General features: G+C 37.4%; 1 protein-coding gene across 5 annotated transcripts in view; it reads left to right on the forward strand.

Annotated features, from left to right (window-relative positions):
• Positions 1 to 16,594, forward strand: part of LOC134355515 (TBC1 domain family member 22B-like) — a 373,010-nt gene extending 356,416 nt beyond the window's left edge. For all 5 annotated transcript variants that reach the window (XM_063065500.1, XM_063065505.1, XM_063065503.1 and 2 more), the window contains one exon: positions 13,070 to 16,594. In XM_063065500.1, the coding sequence (XP_062921570.1) occupies positions 13,070 to 13,198 (129 nt within the window). In that variant the 3' untranslated portion in view covers positions 13,199 to 16,594. The remainder of the gene's footprint in view (positions 1 to 13,069) is intronic.
• Positions 16,595 to 18,151: the final 1,557 nt, after the last annotated feature.

Consider the following 18,151-nt stretch of genomic DNA (forward strand, 5'->3'; position numbering starts at 1 on the left):
TTTGTCACTTGTGGTTTGTTTTGATCATGAAATGCCTTCTCCCTACTAAAGGAAGGGAACGAAGAAAGTGGCTCTGTTGCAAGGTGACTTATTGAAATTTATTCCTCTTCCCCTTCAACTCCTCTATGCAAATGATGGAGGTGAATTGAATGAAATATTATGTAAGCCTGTAGATGGATATGTTAGGAGGGAATTAGTGGATTGAGGCACATAAGGGTATCAGACAGTATCTAAAGATACTGTGTCTCTGTCCTTGGGACTCAATTCCTGATGTTGATGTTGTTTCCTGCTTCCATCTAATTGAGTATCTACCTGAAAATCCTCAGTATTGCTGGAAATATAGAATGTTATTTTTTCATTCTGTTTACAGTACAAGCAATGATAATTGTGTCAACTATTGATTAAATTTGATAGAAAATTCTGAATCTGTTTTGTGAGAGCATTGTCACGGGGGTTTTACAAACAGGTATTGCTGTTGTATCACAACCAGTTTAACATTTTGTCATATAATTTAAAGGTAAACCCATACGCGTCAATTGAATAGTCATGCACTGTTGAATTTTCTGTCAAAAGCCACTATCCAGATAGAACACTAAATCCCAGAAGGTTATATTTAAGCAGCATACCAATAACACAAATTAGATTTTCACGATGGTTGGTTGGTAAACAGTTACATTTAGCTGAACAGTTCTTTTGTCGTGTTGTCAGAAAGAGTTAGAATACAGTAAATCAATTTTATTTAGTATTTTTTACTGTTTTAAGGATTACTGTTTTAGGATTAGGTATTTTGCACTTCAAGAACACCAGAAAGTCAACTGGCTTGATCTCAAGTTGAGCCACGACCCAATGTGTAGTTCAATGCTTGTTTTAAGACTAATTTGTTTTCTTTCATGCTTACTCCACTTAGGATTCTCCCATCTAATAGAGGCTTTTGGCAAATAGTACATTTTTGTAAAGGTTCCTGTGGCTCTACAGCCTTCCTGTGTTGCATATCAGTTGATAGTTAGTCCTGCTTTCCAACACCACACACCCCCACACCACATCTCCTCATCCAAATGCTTTCTTTTTTTTTTTCACTGGGCTCCAAATCCTGGTTGGAATTGCTCCCAGAGAGTTGATGAATGGAATTTAGATGCAACGAATTTTACACACTCTTTACAGAAGTTTGGACCCCTTCTGCAAAGTACTTTTCATCATAGTTTTGGATCATTCACAAGGTTCAAAAAAACCAAAAAGCCATTCACAAGCTGCGGGTAGGTGGAGAGAATGGGATTTAGCAGAATAAAAGCCAGTGATGGGAACTTATTTTTTTCAGTTACTTGTTTGTATTGCACTGATGACTGAGTTATTTTGGCAACCATTCCCATCCTCAAGAATAGCAATACAGTAATTCACAAATACCTTGTATATAACTGGTAGAAATAACAAGGGCACCTTGATAGCCGACTGAAAGTAAAAGTTTGACTACTTAAATGCATGCACTTAAATTAAAGGCTATTGGTCTCCCATACCTATTCTTGTTGCTGGTAACCTGGAAAGTGTTTGATAAATTTCCTGTTGCTCTGTTCAGTGCTGCAACAAGAAAGGAGCAGCCATCATCACCATCCAGGCCATGTCCTTTTCTCACCACTATGATCGGACAGAGGGCACTGAAGCCTTAATTCTCACACCACCAGGTTCAGGAACAGTTACCGCCACCACAGCTAGGATGTTGTCAGGTTTTGTAGCTTTTATTGTGGCAAGCACTCGGCTATATTGAATGGAGTGAATAGTTAGCTAAAGACTGGCTTCTTTGGTAAGGACTTTGAATCCACTCAGCAGTTCAGGCTGAAAATGACTACAAATTCTTCAACTTCATTTTTTTTCCCCTCTTAAGTCCTGGCTGTGCATCATTTATTTTGAACTTTGAGGTCGTAGGCTTAAACACATTGCTCACTTGTATTATAGATGTACCAAGTTCAAAGTTTTGGTAATTTGGTAGTGGATACATCTGGGAGTGTTTTGCATGTATAGAAACAAAATCTAATATATAGATCTCAGTGCTGAAGTTGTCCTCTGTATGAATTAGTACACCTTTTCATTGCACTTGCTGATACTTGCACAATGGCTTTGACGAATGATATTTTAGGGCTACTGAACTTTAATCTGTTGATTGTATGGTTGCTTAGCCATGTCTGTTTTATAAGAACATAAGAAATAGGAGCAGGAGTAGGCCATCCGGCCCATCAAGCCTGACCCGCCATTCAATAAGATCATGGCTGATCTTTCCGTAAACTCAGCTCCATCTACCTGCCTTTTCCCCATAACCCCTTAATTCCCTTACTATGTAAAAACCTATCTAACTGCTTCTTAAATATATTTAGTGAGGAAGCCTCAACTGCTTCCCTGGGCAGAGAATTGCACAGATTCACCACTCTCTGGGAAAAACAGTTTCTCCTCATCGCCGTCCTAAACCTTCTCCCCTGAATCTTGAGGCAATGTCCCCTAGTTCTAGTCTCACCTACCAATGGAAACAACTTCCCTACTTCTAACTTATCTATCCCTTTCAAAATTTTGTACGTTTCTATAAGATCCCCTTTCACTCTTCTGAACTCCAGAGAGTATAGTCCCAGGCGACTCAATCTCTCGTCATAGGTTAACCCCTTCATCCCTGGAGTCAACCTGGTGAACCTCCTCTGCATTGCCTCCAAAGCCAGTATATCCTTCCTTTATGACACTTTGCTATATGGCAAACAGTTCTGTACTGCAGATTTTAGCTAGACCTGTTGCTGTCACGCCTTCTACAGTCCCTGTAGGATCAGAAGTGATCCCTTGACTAATGGAAATGAAGGAGTGATCAATATGCTAACTCAAGAGATTAGATGTTATGGGGAATACATTTCTGCTTCTGATGTCCCAGACTGTCTCATCTATACACAGATCTGAGCTGTCATTTCTGTTAAGAATCCATTGTGTTAGACAATGATGGTGTCTACTTGCATCTTGAAGAGATGACTTTTCAAGATTTGTACTGTTCCCGTCAATACTGTAAAAGCAAGATCTATCCATGTTCTCTCAACACTTTTTGCAAGCCCATTCTGGTACCCATTCTAGACTGTCAGCTTCGTCAAGGAAGAAATTACCAAATTGGACTTAAAAGTGCAGCATTGCAGCATTCCCACACAAAATGCATTCTGTAACCCTTGTTACCCAGAGGTAATAGTAAGTGTTGTTTTGATCCATTAACTGACAGAATGGGACAAGTGAGAGTCAGTAGCAAGTTCCTTGCCTATGTTTGACCAAATATATTGAGACTTCCTAGGTTTGGATGCTGCACTGCGGACTTGAGACACCTATATTTTGACAGTTTTAAAGCTATCCTTCAATCCCTTGTGGACCTGTTCTACTGGCAAGGCAAGGCAACATATGCTACAAAGTTGCATTGTGGAGTATTGCAAAGTCAGACTAATGTTTGGCTCATCTAAGCCAGCGGTCCCCAACCACCGGGCCGTAGAGCATGCGCTACCGGGCCGCGAGGAAACGATATGATTTGGCGATATGAGTCAGCTGCACCTTTCCTCATTCCCTGTCACGCACTGTTGAGCCATTACCCACGCGTCATCCATTTCAGCGCGGGAAGGAGATCAACTCCACGAGCTTGCAAATAACGGCGGGCTGAAAAGTCTGTTTGACATAACATCTCGGCCGGCATTCTGGATCAAAGTCAAGGCTCAATATCCTGAGATAGCCACGGAAGCACCGAAAACGTTGCTTCCATTTCCAACATATCTCTGCGATGAATGTAAGGAAAACTAAATTGCGGATTAGACTGGACATAAGGAACCCCGTTCGAGTATCGCTGTCCCCCATCACCCCTCGATAGGACCGTCTTGTTGCAGGAAAACAAGCCCAGGGCTCCCACTGATTCAGCGATATTGGTGTGTTGCAATGATTTTATAAGTTCATACGGGGAAAATATGCGCTGTGTTTAATATCCAAACGTTACTTAAAATGTTATGATGCTATTGATTTATATAACCATATAACAATTACAGCACAGAAACAGGTCACTTCTGCCCTTCTAGTCCGTGCCGAACGCTACTTTCACCTCTTCCCACCGACCTGCACTCAGCCCATAACCCTCCATTACTTTCCTGTCCACATACCTATTCAATTTTTCTTTAAATGATAATATCGAACCTGCTTCTGACACTTCTACTGGAAGTTTGTTCAACACTTACTTCAAGCTCCCCTGTCCTCCCCTGATAATTGACTTATCGCTATATTCATGCGAGGAAAATGCGCTGCGTGTTTAATATTAAATTCGTTAGCTAAAGCCTTTTAGAAATGAAATTGAGTGTATTAGCCACTTATCACCGATATTCCGGTCATGATTAACACCCCCCCTCCGAACAGAATCGCCAAAAACAAATTGTAGAAAAATAAACGGCACATGCGCGCATGCGCAGATAACGCATGCACACTGGTGCCCGCGCAAGGCTTCATGGTCATTGTAGTCTTACTCTGGGTAAATGTAACGTATTTGACTCTTACTCACTCTTCCTTCAGTTAGTCCTGACGAAGGGTCTCGGCCTGAAACGTCGACTGCACCTCTTCCTAGAGATGCTGCCTGGCCTGCTGCGTTCACCAGCAACTTTGATGTGTGTTCCTTGAATTTCCAGCATCTGCAGAATTCCTGTTGTTTGCATATTTGACTGCTACTCTTGTCCATTGGCAACCGTCCCGCACCCCCCCCCGCCCCCCCCATCGGCCGGTCCGCAAGAATATTGTCAACATGAAACCGGTCTGCACAGCAAAAAATGTTGGGGACCCCTGATCTAAGCCATGCCTCTCCAAAATTAAGCTGTGAGGAGAATATTACAACTTCATTTTGACCAGGAATGATTGTTGCTTTATCTAATATTAGTGCCAAGGTCTTTACAGAGTGCAATTTATTCAAGCAATTCTGTTTAAATTCACCAGTCCTTTGTAACTGTTGAACTATTTCAGAGCAGAGTCAGTTACATGTTTGTTGGTTTGGAGTCACAGTTAAGCCAGTGTGTATAAGCCTGTAAGATTTATTTCTGTAAGAAATATAAGAGAACCAGATAGGTTTTATGGCAATCTAGTAGTTTTAAGGTTGTCGTTATTGTGGTTCCAGATTATTTAACTTCTGCAGGTATCATTGAATTCACCTTCCAATTGATAGTAAGGGTCGTGAAGTAGTCCAACAACTTGATCACAAAACCATCATGCCCACCGCTGGAAGCACATCAGTGCCAGTGGCAGCTCTGTGCTCAATTTATCTGTCTGCCCTCATAATCAAGAAAGAAACACCCCTGCAGGGTGTTGAATGTAACTCCACTACTTAAACAAAAATGGGAGAGAGAAAACAGGAATTGCAGAATAGTTAGCCAAGTATGAATAGACAGGAAAATCAAGCAGCTATTATAAGCGGTAAGATAACAGGATGCTTGGAAACGATCAACAGATTTCTGAAGGGAAATTGTGTGTGATAAATGTATAAAAATGTTGGACAATTCAACCTGTGGAATAAATCAAAAGTGAAGCAGTGAATATAGTATTCTTAGACTTTCAAAATGGCTTTGACAAAATCCCACATGAGAATTAACTGAGTAAAATGTAAAATATTGGGGATTATGTATTGGCATGAATTGAAAATTGGTTGATAGATGGGAAACAGAGGAGAACTAAATGGGTGTTTTTGGAGAGAAAGCAGAAGAATGGGGTTGAGAGGGAAATGGATCAGCCATGATGAAATGGTGGAGCAGACACAATGGGCCAAATGGCTCCTATGTCTTATGGTCTTTTTCCAGAAGCAAACAGTAACTAGTGCGGTATCAAACATATCAGTGCATGGGCCTCAGTTATCTATCAATGATGGAGTAAAATACAAGTTTTCTGATAATGGTGAACTGTGTGATGTTGTCAATCATGAAGTGGATGCAAAGAAGCTTCAAGGCAACTCAGATTGAAGAATTGGAAAAATTTGACAGATTCAGTGAAACAGGGATGAATGTGAAGTTATCCACTTCAGTAGGAACGTAGAAGGGAAGTTAGGAGAAAGAAAGGAAGAACAGCGGGAAGTTAAAAAGGCAAATGATATGTTGGTATACATAGCAAGAGACTTGGGTACATTAATAAGGTTATCCTTTTATGACTATACAGTGAGATCACTTGAAGAAATGTGTGCTGACCCATAAGTAGCAAAATATATGCATTTAAATGGTAACAATATTTTGCTTTGCTTTAAAATAAACCAGTATTGTACATAAAATGGTCTCTTGGATAAAATCACACTACTACTAAGAATGTAATTGGCAACTGATGTTTTGAAACATAACCTTTCCATGAATTTCAGTTTCAGAATTAGTTTATGCCAATATTTTAAAGATTGAATTAGACCATAAGATATTGGAGCAGAATTAGACCATTTGGCCCATCAAGTCTGCTCTACTGTGTCATCATGGCTGATCCAATTTTCCTCTCAGCCCCAATCTCCTGCCTTTTCCCCGTATTCCTTCATGCCCTGACCAATCAAGAATCTAAATTGTTAGTGATTGTAATAAACAGTAAAACAAAATGACATATGAGGATCACCTTTGATAATCTTAAATCTGCAGTTTCCTTTGCCATTTTGTTCACTTTTTAGATTTAATATTGCTATGAAAGAATAACATCGTGCTTTATTTATTTTGTTTCTTACAGAATCCAGCATACAGTGCCTTGAAAAAGTATTCAGCCCCCACAACTATTTTCATATTTTACTGAATTTCCTAAATTAAAATGTTGAAGTAGTATTTTTAATCTAATGTATAAAACATTGTGCATTGCGTCAAATCAAAAGAAAAAAATCCAAAACCCTTTAACAATTACTGAATATTTAAAACCAAAACTGAAACAGAAAAAGTATTCATCCTGTTTGTCATTACTATGCTAGCTTTCCTCAGGTGCAGTATTTGTATTACCTTACCAATTCACCCAATTTGTTGATGTACAAAATTGGAGGATCACCTGTTTTCAATGAATTCATAAAAATAAATACCCCTCTCCCTGTAAGGTCCAACAGTACGGTAGATTTTCAAGCGAACAAACCAAAATGAAGACGAACGAGCATTCAAGACAAGACAGGGAATTGATAATAAGTCACAAATCTAGGGAAGAATACAAACCATCTCAAAGGCACTAAACATACCTTAGAGATCAGCACAGTCTACTGTGGAAAAAATATAAAACCACAACCATACTGCCTAGGTCAGGCCACCCCTCTAAACTTAGTCACCAGAAAAGAATGGCACTTGTAAGAGAGCCTATTGTGATGCCAACAGACACTCTGAGTGAGCTGCAGAAGTCAATTGCTGCAACTGGAGATGAAGTTCATGGCTTCACAGACTCTTAAGGCCTTGCACAAAAAGAATATTTATGGAGTATCTATGGAGAATATTTAAGAGTAGCAAAGGAGAAGTGCTAGCTGAAAAGAAAAGATGAAGTTCATGGCTTCACAGACTCTTAAGGCCTTGCACAAAAAGAATATTTATGGAGAATATTTAAGAGTAGCAAAGGAGAAGTCCTAGCTGAAAATAAAAGCATATCCTTGCACGCAAAGCATTTGTAAAGTGTCACTTAGAAGATACTGTAAAGATGTGGAAGAAGGTATTGTGGGCGGATGAGACTAAAGTGGAACTTTTAGCCTCAACTAAGCAGTATGTGTGGCATAAATCTAATATTATGCATCGGTCAGGTAACACTTTCCCTCCTGTAAAGTATGGAAGAGGTAGCATCATCCCATGGGGGTGCTTTTCAGCTGAAGGGACTGGAAATCTGGTCAGAATTAATGGGAAGATGAATGCTGCTAAATACAGAGAGATCCTGCTAGCCTCAAATTAGAAAGCTTAAACTTGGGAGGAAGTTCGTCTTTCAGCAGGACAGCAACCCAAAGCACACTCCCAGAGTAACCATGGAGTGGCTTCACATGAAAACAATTGATGTCCTTGAGTGGCCCAGTCAGAGGCCTGACTTAGCCTAATCAATCATCTCTGGCAAGACCACAAGGTTGCTGTTATCTGCCGCTCCCAACCAACCTGGCACAGCTTGAGCAATTTTGCAAGAAGGATTGGGCAAATTTTGCTTCATCATGTTGTGCAAAGTTAATAGAAACTTATCTAAAAAAGACTACTGGCTGTAATACCTCTGAGAGGTGGTTCAACTAAACCCTTAGCAAAAGGGGATGAATACTTTTGAACTGCTGACATCTCAGTTTTTGAATTTTTAGTTTTTTTATGCTTTACAATTTTCCCTGTTTTTGCGGGGGGGGGGCGGAGGACCATGTGATTCACAAATAAAATTCCCTGTTAAATTGATCAAAATCCTTGGTTGTAACACTTGTTTATGTGAACAAAGGGTTTAGGGCTGAATAATTTTACATATCCACCAAAGTGTCTTCTTGTAGTTCTGAGCCCTAAAATATAACTGTTTTCCTCAGCTCATAATTTATTGCAGTTTTATTATGTTGAGTGTCTCATTGGTTAATTGTTTTTATTTCTAAACTGTTAAGTTGGATTGATAATTTCAAAAACTGCCACACTGACTTCTTCTGGAGTAGAGTCGAATGTTAAGGATGATGGGTGCTACGTTCAAAAATTTATATAGTGGTTAAAGTAAAAATGATGTCTTCAGATATGATCTTGCATTTAATTTTGGCACAATTGTCCATGACAGCCAGTTCTAATTTGCCATAAACACGCATACATTTCCAAATGGACATAATGAATTTTGATAGGTTATGGAACATGGATGATCCAAAGCCTGAATGTGACAAGAGGAGGGTTAGACTTGAGACTGGCAGCCCCATCCCGTAAAAACCTAGAGCTACAGAACCCCCAACGGAAGCTTTAAAGACCTCATCCCTGAGAGAGGAAGGATCTTCGAAGGTGGGCTACACATGGGGGCAACTTGAAAGACTGACCCAGGGTAGAGAACTCTGGTGAGCTGCTCTCAGCAGCCTATGCATCAGTAGGGGTGACGGGCTTAAGAAGAGGAATAGAATCCTGGCCAATTTTCCTCTTCAATGCAGGTTGTATGTATCCAAAGAGATATCATAAATTAAATTTGGGCCCCTCTGAGTCTATATGTATAAATTAATCCCTAAAAGACCATCTTGTTGACCATCTTTACTTGAATTGTAAATTAGAATTGCTTCTAAGTAGCAGATGAAATTTATTCAGGAAAATTATTCAGCATGATTAATAATCTTGTTTGCATTAATAAAATCTAAGAAGACTGAAATCCAAAACAATTCTAACATAAATGTGCATTTATTTTCTATTTGTGGTCTGAATTGTCATGGCATATTGTGTGTAGTGGCAGAGTTACTAGCACCTCTATTGTCAGAAGGCCAGAGATTAAAGATACAATTTACAGACTTAAGTACAACAATTTCTGAAGCTCCCAACGTAAGTGAGTATGCTGTGGCTGCCATTGTCAGTCTTATTGATCTTTCCATCTTAGTTAAACCAAGCACCCAAAAATTTGTGAAAGCTATACTTGGTGTTCATATCAATAAACTATCATAACCAAAAGAGGTGATCATGTTCTTATAATGTTCATATTGCTTGTTGTGCACAAATTGGCTTCTCTTTGCCAGTCTAGTGTGGCACTTCACAAGTATGTAATTAGCTATGGCACTCTGAGATGATGTGAGAGAAAAGTACTACTATACAAGTCTTTCTTTCTGTCAAAGATTATGGTTTAAACTTAATTGGTTTGTGATTCAGGGGAAGACTGTGGAATAAATTAGAAATTGGCAAAATGTTGAGAAGCCTTGTATCCTAATTGCAAGAATTAAATTGGGATTGTGGGAACTGCCGAGTAAGGTACTCCAAAGATAAATATTAAATTTCTAATTAAATTTAAGATATAACATTGGATGTCATGGCACAAAATAAACATGCTAATGCAAATGGTATTTTGAATTTAGAGGGGAAATTTAAGAACTGTAAACAAATTGAAGTATACTGAATAGAAAGAGCAATATAATAATGTGTAAAATACAGCATAAAGGAATTAAATAGGCATGATTTAAGTCGGTTGGTACAGGAGTATGATTCCTGTAAAATCTTCCATCGTGAGGAGCAAGTGATTGTTTTCCTGGAACAAGGTAGATTGGAAAAGATTAGTGAGATGTGTGGAATTAGTTATAGAGTTATAGATACTAGTCCTTTGGCTTATAGAATCTATATCAACCATCAAGCAGCCATATTGACATCAATTTTCTCCCAGATTCTACTGCTTTTCAACTTTATAAGGGCAATGTAAAGTGTTCAAATAACCTGCCGACCTGCAAGTTTGAGAAAACAGGATAAATTTGAGCACTGGAGAAAATTCACACAGATATAGGGAGATTGTTTAAATGGATTCTGAACCACATTCCCTGAAATGGAGACATATTATCCCTCATCATATTAAAGAAAAACACAGTTGAGCACTTGGAAGAGCTGCAGTTTTGCAAGGCTGAAGACCAAAAGTTTAAAACCAGGAGTAAGCTGTGTGACTTGGTGGACCAAATGGTTGTGATATTCTAAATATCTTGAGTCCTGACGAATATGAGTAAAATTTAAATAGTGCACGTTTAACTAATCCAATCATGTTGAATAACAGGTAACATAGGAAATGTAACTACTTGATGAAAGAGTTCAGATAGATTTGGAGGATGAACTGTGAGAATATAATTTTATTTCTTATATTTTCAGGTGAACACTCATATTGTTCTATCCTAAAGTGCTTGGAGAACATTCCACATTAACCTAAACACAAATGCTGAGGTCTAGCTACTGCAATGAGTGAGCAACAGATCTTTCTGATCAATTTAGGTGTCTGAAGTTTACCAGTTTGCAATTTTGGAAATGCAAAATTGGTACAGTCAGCTCTACATTGTATGTTATACACCATTACCTAGAAAATCTAGGCAATCGTGATTTTAAAAACCTGTAGAATTTGATTTGAGATTAACCAACCTCATATAACGCAAGTCCTTGGGATCTGACAAGAAAACAGTTCTAATAATATGAGGTTTTTGGCCCATAATTCAGCAGCAAGTTATAAATTGAATAGATAATATATTCCTGATAAACCTAGGTGCACCATAGAAAGCATTCTTCTTGGGTGCATCACAACCTGGTATGGAAGTTGTCCTGTCCAAGACCGGAAGAAGCTGCAGAAGATTGTGAACACAGCCCAGCACATCACATCTTCCATCCTTGGACTCAATTTACACCGTACACTGTCGGAGCAGTGCTGCCAGGATAATCAAGGACACGACCCACCCAGCCAACACACTTTTCGTCCCTCTTCCCTCCAAAAGAAGGCTCAGGAGCTTGAAGACTCGTACGGCCAGATTTGGGAACAGCTTCTTCCCAACTGTGATAAGACTGCTGAACGGATCCTGACCCAGATCTGGGCCATACACTCCAAATATCTGGACCTGCCTCTTGGTTTTTTTGCACTACCTTACTTTCCCTTTTCTATTTTCTATTTATGATTTATAATTTAAATTTTTAATATTTACTATCGATTTGTACTCCAGGGAGCACGAAGAGCAGAATCAAATATCTCTGTGATGATTGTACGCTCTAGTGATCAATTGTTTGGCGACAATAAAGTATAAAGTATTTAACACCTCAGTAGATCCCAATTCTAATTTACAATATTGAAATATGCCTCTTAAGTAATTAGTAAATTGATTAATGCTGTTGATCCTAATTAGGTGGCACTAATTCACCATGATTGTGTACAGTGAGTTGCTCATACTAATGTTCCATAGTTTTCCATAGTGAGTAAGTGATTCCTAATTTGAAAATAGGTAAGATTGTTTCTTTAGGAAATACAGAGTAGTTTAGGTGTTATTTGTCTGTTAAGAAAATTAGGGTTATGATCATATTATTTTAATATCTAAGTTGAGAGAGTTGAAATTTTGTTTTATGTTTAAGGATGTAGCTTTCAATGTAATTACACATTCTATTAACTGTTTTGCAGTTCATTCTGTTTTATTTCTTTAGTAGGTCTCATATTATCTCCTTAATGCTCTTCTATTGCTGCCCAGACATGTACCAGTTAATATTCAAGATTGTTGAATGTCAATTCCAGTACACAAGTGAAAAGGAGAGCAAAATAATTAGCACTCCAGATCTGATGCAGCACAAAAGAGCACACTAAGATTGAGAACACAATAATAAAAAACACAAAAAATATAAATATGTAAGATAACTTGTATACATAGATTGATTGTATGTCCATAAAGTGCGAGGTAAAAGAATGTCTATGCAAATGAGGACTCTGACAGGAAATGAAAAAGTAGTCGTGGTTGGGGGTGTGGAGGGGTGAGTTGGTGTGTGGAGGTGTTGATCAGCCTTACTGCTTGGGGACAGTAACTGATTTTGAGTCTGGTGTTCCTGGCGTGGATGCTACATAGACGACTCCTTGATGGAAGTAGGACAAACAGTCCATGAGCAGGATGGATGGGATCCTTCATGGTGTTACTGACCCTTTTCCAAGCTCTCAACCTCTTCTTCATCTGGATTTTTTAAATAATCTAAAAATGGGGTGATGTTAAATGGTAATGAGCATATATCTAAGTACTTTGACTAGCACTTACAATAGTGGGCAAATGCAGTGTACAAGTAAATCACACGATCTCCTTTATAATCACCATTATTATGCAGTGCCTTCTGAGTGGTAGCTTTGGATTTTCCTTCTACCATCCTTCTATTTCAAGTTTTGTTATCTATTGAAAATAATATGCAATTACTTTTGAGTTTTTGTAGACACCCAGATTGAAATAAAATTTTTTGCATTGTTTGATAATATCACAGTCCAGTATACTTATTATTTTATCAATGATTTCAAACTGTGTTTCATAAATGTCGAGTTATTTTGTAAAGCAAGTTTAATAGGCTATTGGTTATGCATTTTTAAAATCATTTCTGGGTTTAGAATCACTAGTTTTAACGAGGGAATCTTTGTGTTTGTCTTGATTTTTCTATACCAAGCTGAAATCTGTGTTCTTCATTTGAAGGGTCTACTAATGTTGTTGCAGAATCTACCTACAATCCACTGGGGTAATGAAGAAGTTGGTTTACTCCTAGCAGAAGCCTACAGACTTAAGTACATGTTTGCAGATGCACCTAATCACTATAGACGATAAGTGGTTAGCAGAAGCATTAAGGCGTGATTAAAACTCCCTGCAGTCTTACAGGTCAATAGCACAGAAGCTCTATTGACTAAGACAACTAAAGTTTCAACTACTGTGAAAGTAGTTTCTATTTACTTGAAGCTTTTCTTAAGCTATTATTGTAATATACTAAGTTGGGCAAGACTGAGATCTTCCTCGGTGTGCTCTTAATGAAGCCTTGTTAAATCTTTGATACTAGGTTATACATAGTTCTTAATAGAAAAGGATTTAAAAGGCATTATAAAGTGTATTTCTATTTAATAATTATAATGTACGTGTCCTTAAATTGAACTACTGTGAGTTTATGTTTAGAAAATTAGTTTCGACATTTGGGCTTAGTGTGCATAAAGCAGACTAGTTAAATTTTACTCATTCTTAAGCACAGCCAGCATCTAATTCACAATATTTTTATTGTGATTATTGTATAGATATACAATTCTCTTAAACTTTGTTTTAAATTCACCAACTAATTTTTTGTACAGTTTCAGCTGTATCCATGAGGTGAAATCATTTTAAATACTTTTGATTTCTACTAATTATCATTTTGATAAGCAAAATATTTCCTTTTAATGTAGAATGTGGGGAAAAACATCTTTATAATTTTTTAAAAGATCTGCTTTATGATGAGCACTAATGATATATATTAAATAAAACAATTCTATTGCCAATAATGATTTCAAAATGTACTGAAGCCATTCAAGATTAAAATATGTTTCTCAGGTATATCCTTTTCATTTGTGTGCCTTTTGACCTGTTCTATTTATGTAAAGTTGAGGAAATATTGCAATATTTGTATTTTGCTTTGAACAGGGTGGTTGTGAAAAGTTCTGAACATATCTTTTATTTCCTTCTTGAACTGCTAATAACATGGGCTCTAGAGTTCTTAAAATGTTTTGTGCATCTAAAATATATATACATATATATTTTTAAAAATATATATAATATATATGAGACCTGAGAAACAGATTTTGCTGTTGATGGCTAACATGGAGTGAAATCTCTGAAATTAGCCTTTTTTAACTAATTTATGATCACCCTTACTGGTTTGAGAGATGGATTTTGTGGTGTTATTCACAGAAAATGTTTTCCCATTAACTGGACTGTTAATGCAAATCACAAAAGCTGATGTCACCCTCAGTTTGCTGATTGTTTTCAATTATTCATAAGGAAAATTTAGAAAAGATAGATAAATGATATTGAAGTTCAGATTTAGAACAATATATCAGAGTAGCAGACAAGCCAAGGGATTGAATAATGTACTTCTGTTACTGTGAGTAAGGACATAAATAGGTATAGATAAATGGAATTGACGTACAAATTAGCCTTGACCCCCTTACAAAATTTCAAAATATTCTAAGATTGAAATGACCTACATTTCTTACTGATCCTGTTTTCAGGAGACATTGCTGCTTACAGTCCACTGATATGAGCTGCATCCCACAAGATAAAGCCAGATGCATCATTATCTGATAGCCAGGATGCTCACCATCTGTATCAGGCAATTCTTGCCTGTTAGATTGGGCAACATCTTACAGATAAATTCTTGGGAATCAGGCTTGAAACTTGAACTAGTATTTACAAGTCTATGTGTCTTTTTACAGTCGAGATTCTGGGTCAGCTTTATGCTGTTTATTCCCTTGATTGTTTTTGGTCAGTTTATAAAACACAGTATTTGCTTACTGTTATGTCTTGCATCATTCTGTGGTGTCATTCCTCAAAAACATTATTTGAAGGCATTTAGTAAGTCAATACAAAGAAAAGGTGGAAAAATTATGATAGTTTTGGAGGCCACAAATATACTTGATTAGATTTTAAGTAATTTTATTTTAAATTTTTTAGCTATTAATGTGAAAATTGTGAATTTCTTTTTTATTTGTTTTTATTACTTTATTTAAAGGACAATTATTGAAAACCACTGTGTCATAATTATGATGTATTTGTGTATATGTCACTCTGGAAATATTAAATAACAAATGTTAATTTTTTAATTGAACTTAAAGCAAAAATTGTTTTACTTGTAATTATAAACAGAACATGCTGGACATATTTAGCAGGTCAGGCAGCACCTTTGGAAAGTGAGTGTTGATGTTTCAGCTTGATGCCCTTTTCATCAATATGATCTGATGAATGGCCATGAATCTGAAATATTACTTTGATTTCCATCTGTAGGTTTTTTTTTTGCTTTTTGATTACTTTAATTTCCTGTTTTTTTTTTCAAAAGGAATAGTGAAATGTGTAGATTATTTCCTGAGCTATTATGTATATGTATAAATTCATGAATATGTTTGTATTCCTGATAACTGGTTCTGCTTCCATTTTTATATTAGCTTACAGATTATCACATTCTGGTTAAAGTGAAGCACATGGATCAAAGCACAATTAATTTCTTTGATTCCCAGTGTATAGTTTTTTTTCCTCTCAAAAGCAGCCTTCTTGGCTGGCTTCCCTGTTGCTACTGATCTTAGAAATGATTTGCCAATATAAGGAGGAGAGTTAAAACTGAAATAAAAATGACTAAAGTTTGGGGATAGTTGGATGATATCATAGCTAGGAAAGAATTATTCTTGTTTGAGATTTAAATCTATTTAAAACTGGCAAATGTATACACAATTATAGTACTGCAGGTGTTTTCACTCTTGCGAATAAGGGAGCTGGGCAATCAGTACTGCAATCATATATGTGATGCTGATTCCTCTGTTGTTGGGTAAATTTGGTACTCTGGTCAGGAATTAGGTAGTAAGCGGTCTTTTAACATTTAGGAAGAGATGAGTTCCATCATGAAAGTATGAGCAGAAACAACACCAAGAACATACAAATTCATGTACCTTTACTAATTTTCTGAATCGTACAGGTGTGGTAGTGTTTTGCCACAGTTGTATTTGACATCTGGAATTGTAAATATTAGTACTGTGTGTATGACTGAAAAGCTTACAGCCGCACCGTCAAAACCAGAAAGATGTTGCATGGTTTATCAACAGTTTCTTTAGACCTTTTGGATGTAAGTGAATTATAACTGTGACTTTTCACCTTTTCACTGTGTGGGGTTTCAATATGCTGAGCTAACAAAAGGCACAATTTATTGTCAATTGTGCAATAGGTCCAAATGACATGTTTTTTTCTTATGTGCATTGTGCATTAGCAGTTATGGTCCCGTTTTGGAACAATACAAGACGTTTCATTTAAATTGTTTAACATAAACTTGCAGAACCACATGATATAATAAGAACACTCTTTTCAGCAGTGAGGAAATAAATACCTAAGTCCCTTGGATGTTACTGTTTTTGAAAAATGCCAAATTTTTTAAACCATGTTTCTTTTTAATGCTTCTGTAGACAGTGTTATTACGAGGCTTTAAAAATTAAATTCTGCTCCACATTAGTCATTGGTCTTTGAGTTTTATTTCATCTTTACAGCCCATTGTATGCCTACAATCTGTGTTGCTTATTTTAGTAGGTCTGAACTGGAAATTGAGCAGGAAAACCATAGAACTGTTATTTCCCATATTGATCAAATTCTTCAGATTTGGATTTCAGAGGTTCATTTATTGTCAAAGTATGCAACTCTAAATTTCTTCTCCAGATAGCCATGAAACCAAGACAGAAAAGAAAGGCAGTGTGATCATCAGCCCCTAAATCACACCTTCCCGTGCAAAAAGATGGACAAAAACGGAACGGGCACATCAACCCCCAAATCCCACTCCACCACACACAAAAAAAAACAGAGAGATCAGGAGAAAAACACAGAACTTAAAAAAACTATAAGATTGGAGAAAATGACTAGTCCAAGTTGATATACAAAATGCAGAAAACCTGGGTAACATTCTCTGGACACAGCAGCAGGCCTTTTCCTCTCCAGTTGCAGAGCGAATCCCGGACGTCAAAAGGCAGTCTCCCCTCTCTGGTAGCAGAGCAGAGTGATCACCTAGTGATTTAAAAAAAAGGCAGTCTCATTCTCGGTAGTAGTATGATCCCACCAGCAATCAAAAGGCAGGCAGCTGGCACTCACCTTCCACATTTACCTTGATGTTTCAATCTCTCTTGTCGCTTTAATCAGTGAAATAGAGTCGAACATCGGCTCGTGCCCCCTCCTGCAGCCTTCTCAGCATGAGGTTTGCGCACGCTGCCTCTGCCTCCTGGAATCCTCTGGGAGACTGCAGAGTGCTGAAGCACCCAAACAATCTCCAAACTGAAAATCACAGGTTCCAGGAGTTCCAGAATCACTTTCAAGATGAAAAACAATTGTAAAATTACATAAATGAAGTGAAATATATATGGTTTCATGATCTATCCAGAAGATGTTGATCGAACGAGCGTTGTACAGAAGCATGATCTTGACCAGAAGAAACCCATTTGATTAAATTCTAATAGTCTTTAAATATAATTATGTCTGCACATTCAAAGTAAATGCCTCATTTTGACAAGCCAACATACCCATTAAACATTAGCAATTTTACAGTTATTTCTTCTGTGCGTCATGACTCTCAAAATCTGAAACTAGTTTTCAGATTTATGGTTTTGCTGGCTGTGTAGTGACATCAGCACAGGACTTTGAGGCGGGTGGTCCTGAGATCGAATCCAGCCGGGTCCCAACCTGGGGTTCAGCAGTATCTGTGCGGAAGAAAGGCCTGGTAATCTACTGCCATATCTTGCTACGAAAACCTTACAGACAACTACTCTATCCATAGGGTTGCCATGGGTCAACAGCAACAAATACAAGGAAAACGTTATCCATCATTTACTGACTAAATATAACGAAGAAGATAGAATATAATTTGAATATATTTCCGTTTCACACAAGCATGAATTCAGTGATCTTGCTGTCCCAATGTAAGGCCATACTCCTAGCAGAACTGGTTCTTGTGTAAGTCAATTCTCAGTGAATTCACTTGAAGGTATGTAATGCAGTCTTCCTATTTATTACTTCCTC

This window comes from Mobula hypostoma, chromosome 13 (assembly GCF_963921235.1).
Source record: "Mobula hypostoma chromosome 13, sMobHyp1.1, whole genome shotgun sequence".
Classification (NCBI taxonomy): domain Eukaryota; kingdom Metazoa; phylum Chordata; class Chondrichthyes; order Myliobatiformes; family Myliobatidae; genus Mobula; species Mobula hypostoma.